The 12,258-nt window shown below is 28.4% G+C and overlaps 1 protein-coding gene across 3 annotated transcripts; it reads left to right on the top strand.

Annotated features, from left to right (window-relative positions):
* Window positions 1–434: 434 nt before the first annotated feature.
* On the top strand, window positions 435–8,210 carry Dhit (regulator of G protein signaling double hit). Of its 3 annotated transcripts, XM_074243648.1 has the most exons (6): window positions 435–1,466; window positions 1,597–2,541; window positions 2,616–2,917; window positions 4,285–4,690; window positions 5,054–5,291; window positions 6,306–8,210. In XM_074243648.1, the coding sequence occupies exons 2-6, from the start codon at window positions 2,533–2,535 to the stop codon at window positions 6,320–6,322; spliced, it is 972 nt and encodes a 323-aa protein (XP_074099749.1). In that variant the 5' UTR covers window positions 435–1,466; window positions 1,597–2,532; the 3' UTR covers window positions 6,323–8,210. The 3 variants fall into 3 exon arrangements, with proteins under 3 accessions (XP_074099749.1, XP_074099747.1, XP_074099748.1); XM_074243646.1 differs by having other exon boundaries at window positions 5,054–8,210; XM_074243647.1 differs by having other exon boundaries at window positions 435–2,541; window positions 5,054–8,210.
* The last annotated feature ends 4,048 nt before the right edge of the window (window positions 8,211–12,258 follow it).

The following is a 12,258-nucleotide window of genomic DNA, read 5'->3' as shown; positions in this document are numbered from 1 at the left end:
CTATGTAGAGATGGGAACAGAATTTTTTTTCTTTTTTTCTGTTTTGGGATTATCGAGAATACGTGCTTTGTTCAATGAGGTACTAAATCTGATGATAATTCTTGGAAGGGTTTGCTTTTACTTTTGTTAAAAAATTCTGGGTTTCACTAATTCTCTTAAATTTTTCAGGGATTTTGGTTGAGATTATTGAACATTTCGTTTTTAAAAATTTATTTAAAATTTTTCATCGAGTTTTGCCTCTTAAAAATAAAAATTTTAAATTAAAATATATTCATTTTGTTAAAAAAAAAAAAAAAAAAAAAGAAACTAGTAACTAAACTCGAATTTCTATATAAATCTGCTATCTTACCAATAAAGTGATAAAAACAATTTTAAATTCAAATCCAACTATAAATTAATGGTTGGAAAAAATAATAATTTTAAACGATTGACAACGTCAATTATCACTAAATGAAGAAATTAAAAATATATAGAAGCATTGAAGAGATAAGATTTCATGACTTCCGACGTATTTTTATTTATAAATTAGGAAAAGTATTACTTAATTTAATTAACGAATGTTTAAACTATAATAATAATAATAATAATAATAATAATAATAATAGTTAACATTATTATGTAATGTAAAGAGAGCGTTTGCACCTAGACCAGGTTAATAAAATGAAAAGTAACCTTACCGACAGCCAAAAAAATAACCTGCTTCAAAAGTTATAATATTATCACATCGTAACATACACGAGCTATTCAAATCTGAGGCATCTTCCCTGATAGCCACCTTACCTGTAACTTACTGTCAAACTACGTCCGCAATTTGAAGCTAACTTGACGAAAAGAGTTGGTAAAGCAAGCGATTAACTATTAGTTACCTATAACTTACTCTGCAAACAGACGTCAAGACTTGCTGTACAAGTATTTCTGTCAAATTGTAATAAAGTTGAACGGAAATTTAACTACAAGTTTGATTGTTAACTTGTATTCAAGTTTCGGCCGTAGATTTCCGTCAATTTGCTTACAACTGTTGTCATGTAAAAAATTACCGCTAACTCGATGTCAAGTTAACCGTAACTGCTAGAAGCCAACTACTTACTGAGAAAGCGCTGGCTATCAGGGTTACCGCTAGTTTTTTTTTAAATCATCCCCGATACTTTGATACAAAAGCTTTCGCTGCGCCGGGGCTCCAACAAGAAAAGGACAGCTTTAGAAGAGCACACTGCTACAATCGTAATAATAATAATAATGATGATGATTATAATGATAATAATAAATGGAGCGCCATATTGACTAGAGCGACGACGTCGACGTCTACGTCGGCAAGCGACAACAGTCAGCAACATCACGAGGATTTCCGAGCGCTTACGACTGGGGGAGCTTAAGCGCAAGACAGATTGTCCGACGAAAGTACGAAGGGCTCAGCCGTCGAGCCGTCAACATAAACGTTTCCGGAGTGTTTTTTTTTTAAATAAAAGGCAAGGTTTATATTTTTATTTTAAGTTTACCTGGTGGATTTTTAATTACAATACAAAGGAAGACAATTTTATTTTTTATCAAAGTTAAAATTTTAACAAACTAATTTCCTAATTTCCTAATCTGTTTTAGTGGTGGAATAAGGGCTCATTTTGGCCAGAGCAGTGTTCGATAATCATAAAATGTAATTCACCAGCCAGCAGAAGTAATCCTCAAGGAGGAACACCATCACCTTGAATCAGGAATTTAACCAGTTGACAAAATTTTATTTTATATTTAAGATTATTTTTGTTGATGAAAGAGACGAGCCCGTGCTTCAGAAAACAAAGGGAAGAAATAAAAAAGAAAAAAAGAAAAAAGAAAAAAAAAAAAAAAAAAACAGTGCGCTGAGGTCGTACGACGCTCCTCGTGAGGTCGTCCGCCCGCCAATCAATACACGCCAGTGTGTCGACTCGGTCGGCTTTAAAGCTAGTTCGTGATCATCACGCAAGCTCCCTAAAACATCACTCCATTTTTTGTCGATGCCGTTGATATACAATATATAATATATAGTTCACGCATAGCAGTTGACGCTGTAACGCTCGAGAATTTGTTATTGCTGTTTAAAAAATTAATTTCAACATGAGATTTGCCAGAAGATTTTATCGTCGTCTTTTGGCTAAGATTACGTTTACATGGCAACAGTAGTTGCTGGTGATTACGCGGGAAATGCCGGAGAGTCATGATGCTGTAGCAGCAGGGTGTCTTGTTGAAAGCCTGGATGCTGCTGGGTATTAAGTTTCCTCTTTCCTCTTTGGAGTAAGTTAACCTCCAAGTTGTGATCGCGTTTGAGTAATAGGTGCAGGAAGGATGCGGGGCAAGGGCCAAATTTTGAGGTGTCCAAATGGACTAGGTTAGAAGTTTGGGATTAGCAAAGTCCCGCACCCCCTCCTGCGCCTGCACCTACAATTACTTAACAAAGAAAGATCAAGAGTTGTGTGTTTTTCGATTTAACGATCTAACGATCTAACAATTAATTGGTGGTGGTGGTGGTGGTGGCAAGCGCTGCTTGCTTCCCCTGGATGGGCAATGTTAGAGGTATGTAAATTATTTTTTTTTTTTTTTTTTTATATTTTTAATTTTATTATTAATCGTTTAATCAATAAATTTAGATGTCGAGTGGACTTGGTACAGCAACAATGAGTATCGGCGTGAGTCACAGTAATCCAACAAGTGACAACATTACCAGCGGATGTCGTCTCCGTGCCCAATCTCAAGGGCAACAACAGACACCCCAACAATCCTACCAGCAGCAGTCTCAGTCCCAACAGCAGACTTCAGCCCAGTCTGATCAGACTCTTCAGGAGTGTCAACCACCATCTTCAGGACAGAAAGATCCTCGACCAAATCCACCCCATGGACGGAGCAAGAAAGACAATTGCTGTTTGTGTTGGTGGTGTTGTTGCAGTTGCTCGTGGTATTACCGCTCCTTTACCTTTGACTTTAATTTTTTTTTTATTTTTCAACTTGACTTGAAAAATATTTTGCCAAAATTTTATCACAAATGGCATATTTTAAATAAAAAATAATTTTCTGTGGGACGAATATTTTTTGAGTTTAATTTTTTAATATTAACATAACGGACCATGCGCTGATGTGTCACGAGTAGAGAAACACGTGCGTTATCCGCGTTATCAGAGTTATTCGCGTTTACAGATGTAGATGAGAAGGGGAATTCGATCGAATCCGAATATAAACTTTTAGCGTAGTAATCCTAACTATACTTATTAATATCTTTATCTTTCTCTTTCTCTTTTAAAATATAACCATTAATAAAACTATTTGTCTCCCTCTTTTGCTCGGCAATACCTCTGTCCTCAATTTATTTATGTATGTTATTTTTTTTTTTGTTTTTTATTCTTTTTCACTACGTATATATATATATATATATATATATATATATATATATATATATATATATATATATATATATATATATATATATATATATATATATATATATATATATATATATCTCTCTTTTGTTCTTATTCATCCAGGTTTTGTTTTTACGTCAATGTGGATCACAACAGTTTGAAATGGTATACCGTACATGTGTTATATGTTGAATACTCATTCAACATCGTTAAAATTCTCTTTTTAGCTTTTTAGTTTATTTTAGAAGAATATTTTCATTTAATTAATAAAAGATTAAAATATTTTATTCTTTTTTATTAATAATGAAAATAATTATATTTTATTTATTGGGTAATCACAAAAGTAACTTATTTCGACGACCTATTTACAGAAGATTATTGCATTGCGCAAGCTCTGTGCAATATTTAACCGCATGCTTTTTTATTCTATTTATTTCTTTCAGGGTGGAGGGATTCCCACCTGTACATGCTCAATTTTTTATTGATATCAATGAAAATCAGACGGCTTATAAATTTTATTTTTAAACTTCAAACTGGGTGAAATTTTTTTACGGTAAAGTTCTTCACCTCGGGCATAAATATTATTGTTAATTTGGGTTTAATAACAGCACTTAACCAACTATTGATTTTATGGTAATTTTAGGTTCTAAATTTTTAGATTCCAAATTTTTTCCCAAGGGGTGTAATATATATTATTTCTCATCTGGCATTTGTATTGTCTAGCATTTAAAATATTGATTTTTTTTTACGACAAACTTTACTGAAAAATCAAACTATCGTAATTTTTTATTTCTGTTTCATGCATTCGATATAGGAATAAATGGTAAAATAGATAAGAGTCGAGGGAAAAAAAAAAAATTAAACAAAATCAAAATAAAAAAAGGATAATTATTTTTGTCAACAGTTTGGCAGTAGTTGGAACGGGAAATGGAACTTCAGGAACCGGAGATTCAAAAAAGAAACGCGGAAACGGCGGAACTGGGCCTGATTCTGGGTCAGGTGGTGGTCATATAGATTCTAATTCAGGAACTGGTAATGTCCTTGATAGTTTGGACGGAATAGATGGCACTGGTACAGAATGCTGTGGCCTAGAAGAAGTACGATCTTGGGGATCATCATTTGATAAACTGATGCGCAGTGCTACTGGTAGAAAACTGTTCCGCGAGTTCCTCATGAGCGAGTACAGCGAAGAAAATATCGCATTTTGGTTGGCCTGTGAGCAACTCAAGCGTGAAAATAATCCAGAAAAAATAGAGGAAAAGGCGCGGTATATTTACGAGGACTACATATCGATTTTGTCGCCTAAAGAGGTAACGTTTTTAATTTTTTTCATAGAAAAAAAATGTTGGATTTAATTTGGAAAAAAAAATAATAATAATAAAAAAAAAAAAAAAAAAAAAAAAAATTTTATTCCAAGTGTTGAAAATTATTGGTCTTATTAGCTTTTATTGGATCTAAATATCTTCTGTGTCCAATAAAATCTATTATATATTATAAATAAAAATAAATTAATTGGTAATAATTTAACTGACCTGAATATCATCTGAAAGATTTTATTTTATTTTATTTTATTTTATTTTTTTTTTTTCCCAATTAACCGATCAATAATCCAATAATAAATAATTATTTATCGATTTATCCGAAATAAATAATGAAATTTTGTTACCATCTAGGTTAGTTTAGATTCACGTGTACGTGAAATTGTCAATAGAAATATGATTGAGCCAACACCCCACACATTCGACGAAGCCCAACTCCAGATCTACACTCTGATGCATCGCGACTCGTATCCAAGATTCGTAAACAGTGATATTTTTCGCAGAGCCGCTAGACTCGGCAGCGGACCACCAAGTCCCGCGGAAGACACCACTGAGATAATAGGTGGCGCTGTAACTCCTGGCATACCGACCAGTAAGTCTAAATCCAAGAAATCCATTTCGTAGTCTTACGTACTTGAAATAATCCATCGGCTATTATTATTATTATTATTATTATTATTATTATTATTATTATTTTATAGATAATTTGTGATTTTTAAATTAAAATAATAAATAATAAATATTAATAATAATAATAATAATAATAATAATAATAATAATAATAAATAAACATCAACAAAGTAACTTTAATTTTTATTTATTTATTTATTATTACACTGTAAAAAATCAGGAGTAATTTGAAATTTTGTTGAAACAAATTTTAAACAACCATTCATTATTTTTATTAAAAAATACAAAATTCACTTGACAAAGTTTTTATTAATAATATAAATTAACTCTGTAAATTTTTTACAGTGTATTATTATTAATCGACACGTATTTATTAATTATTAATTATTAATTATCTAATGAACCCACCTCTGTACCTGTAGCGACGATTTACTATCGCTAAGCCGTAGCGATTTTGTCTTATATATATATATATATATATATATATATATTGGGGCGAGAGACAACCAGTCTCTGGATATATTAATATATATTATTCTTTTCAAGCGTGTTAATTATTTAAATTATTGATACATATATAACAATAATAATAATAATAATAATAATAATAATAATAATAATAATTAAAACAAATAAATTATCACTACTAAGATTGATTATTAATAATTGATAGTAACATTTATAATTATTAAGGATATTTTATTGATAATAATAATAATTAATAGAGAATATTTATTAATTATTGTTATTATGATTATTGTAATTGATGAGTGAAAAAAAGTAATTAAATGTTAATTCAGACTATGGGCCCATTGACAATCCAATTATCAGATATTTTTCTCAACTGTCTGTGTTTTAGCGTTATTTATTGTAATTTATTAATTGTTGATTTTTTTTTTTTTTAATTTTATATTTTGTTATTTATTTATAAAATTTTTCTTTTTTGTTATAATTTTTTTTTTTTTTTCTATTTTAGGTATGAGTTTAGTTTAATTATTTGAAATTAATAATGTACTTAGGCGTAATTATAATTATGGAATATTAATAATAATAATGAACAAAGAGCGAATATGACCAAAAACATTTAAAATAAATAATAAAAAGATACTTTGCCGCTCTTTGAAGTAGAAAATGACCGGAAGAATATAGTAATAAAAATTAGTTAATAAATAAAATAAAAAAATAATGTGTGCTGCTATAATTATATCGCGCCATATATACACTAGGGTGTATTAAAGTAATTGAAAATATTTTTTTTCTTTTAATTATTATGATATTTTGTTGGGAATTTTGACAAAATTTTAAGATAAAAAGAAAAATAAAAAAATTTTGATTTTTTGATAACTCTAATTCACATATATATACACATGTATATGTGAAACGCGCACAATATGTGAGCGTTGAGAGATTGTGCGATTATTGTGTTTTATCGAATTTATTATACTTATTACCTTTAAAAAAAAAAAAAAAAAAAAAAAAAAAAAAAAAAAAAAAAAAATTCATTAATAAATATTAACAAACAAGACAAAAATTATACAATTAAGAAAAGACCAGTTGTGAAAAAAAATATTAATTAATAATGTGCATACGTAAATCGTCTTAATATTAATAATAGTAATAATAATAAAATTATTGTATTGTTTATTTATTATTTATTTAATTGAAATTATTGGTGTACTTTGTGTAAAAGGCCTAATAATAATAATAATAATAATAATAATAATAATAATAATAATAATAATAATAATAATAATAATAGTAATTGTAACAATGATAATAATCGGCGTATGTTTAACACATGCAAGTGATTAATACTGGCTCGTTTGGCACGTACTCGAGTCAAGTGATACACGAAAAATAATTTATTTTCAACGTTACTCGACAAATATAATAATTATTATAATTGTCACTATATTTATTATTATTATTATGTAAGGGTGTCAAATTGAGATTATAATTATTATTATTATCATCATCATAACCAGAGAAAAGGATTATTTATAAGTAATGAATTTTTATGTTTTAATTATTGTAAGATTTGTCTTTTGTTTTTTTAATAATGGAGCAGTAAGTCGACTGATTTTTTTTTTTTTTTTTAATTTAGTATTGCCTAATTAATTGAAAGAATTCATTTAAAAAACCATATCGCTTTAAGACAAATATCTTTACACTCGACAGTTCAAATTGATTATAAAAATTTACATAATAACTAAAATTAAATAAAAATTCAGATTACCAATTCGAAAAATTAAGTTTTGACTGACATTAATAAAAATAAACAATAAAAAATTGGTCGATCTTATAGAGCTCTAAAAATGCAGAAACCAAATCTCGAGTCCAAATCGTAATTAATTATTAAAAAACGTAAATATATATAAGTAAAATATATATGAACCCTGTAGATATTTATGAATAGTTAGGAACAACATTAAAAAAAAAAAAAAAAAATAAATAAATAAACAAAAAAATTTAAAAAATTTAAAAAAAAAAAAAAAAAAAACCGTCATTTAATGAAAAATTAGACTAAAATAAAAGCAATGAATGTGAGTGATAAAATGATAAAAATAAAAAAATGAATAATAATGATGATGATGATGATGATGATGATGATGATGATGATGACGACGACGACGACGACGACAATTGATATTATTTACTTAGCACAAAATATTATTTAAGTTAAATGAAATATATTTGTTTTGAGAAAAATTAAATAAACTCAGCAAGCAGCAATGTTACGCGCAATTTATTTATTATAATTATAATATCATGTTGAATGACTAATGAGCGACGAGTGATGTAATTAAAATTATTATATGATTCGCGTGGTGATAAAAATTGAATTAATTTTTAAGTGTATAAATAAAATATATTAAAGACATGTAATTACTCAACCTAAATAATAATAATAATAATAATAATAATAATAATAATAATAATAATAATAATAATAATAATAATAATAATAATAATAATAATAATAATAATAATAATAATAATAATAATAATAATAATAATAATAATAATAATAATAATAATAATAATAATAATAATAATAATAATAATAATAATAATAATAATAATAACAACCTATCGGTAATTCGGAATTAATAAAAAATAATTAATTTGACAAATTAACTTAATTAATATTATTTTTATTATTATTATTGATTTGCAACAGGCGTAAATAAATAAATATAAATAAAAAGATAAATATTGGATATTGAAATAATAAAAATAATAATGAGTATATTAAATATAATTATTGAACGGTATAATTGAATAATAAAAAAAAAAAAGATAAGTAATATAAAGTTATTATCGAGGCAAAAGCAAGTGCGTTTTAATTTAAACAGGGTGTTCTCGATCGATTTAATGAGACGCCTGGTCTACTATATTTAACAAATTATAAAGTAAATAAATTAATGATAAATAAAACAGTCCTACGTCTTCGTTAAATAAACGCACAATTTTTCTCAACCTTTATTGCAGTTTTTATTTATCCTTATTGTTTCTAAATTAATAATATAATCTTAAAAATGATTAATTAATATTATTGATAAATTTTTATTAATAATTGTTAATAAAGTTTATTTTTTTGCCAACTGAATTTGATATCTTAAGAATTCTCTATTACTAAAAAACGGTTTTATCATATTTGATTTTACTTACCGTCAGTAAAATGTTCCTCAATACACATTTGTTTCTACAGAGATCGCTGCAGTCAATTTTGATCGCACCGGTTTAATCAATAAACAATAAGTTTATTATTTTTAAATAATTTTTAAGAAAATTCGTCGACTTGAGAGTTTATTATATATTTTTGAGTTTGTGTGACTACAAATTTGTTAAAAAAAATCCATAGAATTGAGAGTTCCCTTACGAAACCACAAGATAAGTGTGAAATTTAATCCGAAACTTAACGCCAGCGTCTGGGAACAGCGTATATACCTTTAATGTCTCCTATATCGCAATTCTTCTCTAAAGGATTAAACTTACACAAAAAAAAAAAAACAATAAAAATAAATAAGAAAGAACAAAATCTAAAATGAAAATAAAATTTAAAAGGGTTCGTATGAGAAGCTGGAGAGTCTTGTTCTGTTGTCGCAAAAGGTATCGAGACCTTATAGAAAAAGGGAGTAAACAGATATATATATATATATAGAGTGATAGGCACGCGCTTTTTGTCGTTTCCGTTCTTGTCTGGAATCGACGACCAGTCTCTCCGTGGAATCAATCCGTGAGTTGACTTTAAGATGAGTTCTTTCTTATATCTTTTATATTATATATATATATATATATATATATATATATATTGGTTTGTAAACTTTAAGCGCCAATTAGAAAAGTACAACGACATGATTTTAAGTACGCGTGTATGTTATATGTATTTATTCAAGAATCATGATATTTTAATTATATCAATTGATAGATTTTAAGAATCAATAAGGCTAGATATTTTCAATAAATAAAAAGATAAAATCTGAAAGCGAGGATAACAAAGTAATAATAATAATAATAATAATAGAATAGGATATCCAATGAGAAGATATATATATATATATATATATATATATATATATATATATATATATATATATAATAAGGATGGTAGAAGGTAGCATAATATCAACGAGTAGAGCAGCGGACTAAATAATAAAATAAAAAATAAATACTTGAAATAAAATAAAAAAAGAATACGCGGACGTGCCTGAAGAGATAACAGGCCTATACCAAGAGAAGAGCTGAGAAATAAAACCAAATTGGATAAGGAGAATGAGGAGAATGAGGAGAATGAGGAGAATGAGGAGGATGAGGAGGATGAGGAGGATACCATGCGTGCTCTTCAACTCAGAGCTCCACTCTACTCCACTCTACTCCACTCTTGGCAACTTTTAAAGACACACAAGTAAAGAGATAATAAGAGAATAAAAAAAAAGTGCTGTAGAGATGAGATGAGCCAGAGACCAGATGACCAGAAGACCAGAAGACCAGAAGACCAGAGAGAGCCGGCTCGAGTCTCTCACCAGGAAGACCAAAAGAGATAACACAAGGCGAACAACGAATAAATGCGTCTCCCAGCCACGCCCCGTACGCTGCTCCCGAAGACGACCTTCCAACCATCAGCCTTCGATTTCTCGAGAGGGCCAAACGATAAAAGAGAAAGGAGTCACTTACTTTTTTTCATTTTTTTCTATTTTTGCTCCAACATTTAACTTGCCAAGTTTTTCAAATTTTTTCTAAAAATTCACTAATAATAGTAATAATAGTAATAAATTATCAATAAATGTTTTTATTATGCATATTATAACATCTGAGCTCAATATTGCAGGTAAAATAGGTGCTCATGAATTTTTATAATTATATAAATAACCGTCTAAACTTTAAAATTATTTTGATTAATTTAAAACTTCCGTCTGCTAATTAAACTTTATAATGCCAAGCGGTATTCGTTAATAAAAATAAAAACAATTATTCAATTTTTTAATATTAATATTAACAAGTTAATTTATTATCAATTCTACATACAATTGTCAATAAAAAAAATTAATAATAATGACGATGGGATTTAACGGCACTAAAACGTCGGTTTAATTTTTAATAAAAATATTGCAGCAAGTTAAAATCTTTAATAAAAATAAAAAGTGGTATCTTCCTCAAAGGACTCGTTTAGTCGTTTAGTCGTTTAGTCGTTTTGTCGTTTTGTCGTTTTGTCGTTTAGTCGTTTTGTCGTTTTGCCGTTTTGTCGCTTGTCAGTTAATCTATGCATTACGAGTCCGGTGTAATAATATAATCTTCAAACAAAAATGTGTATTATAAGTTATAACCGTTTACATTATCGTAGATCCTGTTTAGCAACAATATTGTCCGGCTGCAACGGTCATCATATATTGTATGGATGACTATAGCTATAGCTATTCTGAAAGAAATGATTCACTAAAAAACAGTTTCCACCATAAAGCACAAATAATATCAGGTTTTGGTTCCCACAGTCCAGGAAATGAGGAAGAATCTTTTAGAAACAGGATTTAACCCCAATGGACGGTGGTCATCCCTCGATCCGATGGTCATCATCCCTCCCAATCTCAGGGATGATGATGCTCTTAAAAACAAGTTTATTTGTTGTACTTTAATGTCATGTCTAGGTCAATCTTGTGCAGGTGACCAAGATCATGTGTCCCTCCTTGGTATAAAATAAAAAATAATTTAGTCTCACGATTTTCACTAGCACTTCCAAATCCAAATCCAAATCCAAATCCTAGGCTAATAATAGCTAGAGCTCTAACTTTCAGTATTGCAAAACCGGATTATTGGGGTAATTTATGCGTATGACCATTGGACGGTCATACCGCCTAAGGATCTAAGGACACTGTAGTATATGGGGGAGCTAAATATTTTTTATCTTTTTTTTTTTTTTTTTTTTTTAAATAAACGGTACTGCTGTATAGTGCAGCAGGTCCTTGCAGTAAAACGGGACATAATAAAAATAATTAAAAAGGGTGCTGAGGACCCAAGATGACCCCGAGACCCAATACACTCGGGACCCGGGAATCCGGAAACTTGTTAAACCGGATCTAGTGGTCATCGTCGGTATTCTTTCTCTACCGGGTAAGGGAGTTTAACTTAAAATATCAACAACAATAATAATAATAATAATAATAATAATAATAATAATAATAATAATAATAATAATAATAATAATATATAGTAGATAAATAGATATGCCAAGACTCAAATTAAGAAATGAATGGGTTTATCTGACGGGACATTTTTCACCCTTGAGCTGTGAGAATTCGGACGGGTGTCTAATCTCACCTTCGACTTGGTTATATTTTTATATTTATTATTTAAATAAATATCGTTAATAATTTTAATATAATAAAAGATATTTTTTAAACTTTATTGTTGGTGGTGATAAAATAATAATA

This window comes from Cotesia typhae, unplaced genomic scaffold (genome assembly GCF_013202065.1).
Source record: "Cotesia typhae breed Kobodo isofemale line unplaced genomic scaffold, CoteBio_Ctyphae contig_413, whole genome shotgun sequence".
Taxonomy (NCBI): Eukaryota; Metazoa; Arthropoda; class Insecta; order Hymenoptera; family Braconidae; genus Cotesia; species Cotesia typhae.
The sequence above is the reverse complement of the archived record's forward strand: the minus strand, read 5'-3'. Positions and strand labels throughout refer to the sequence as shown.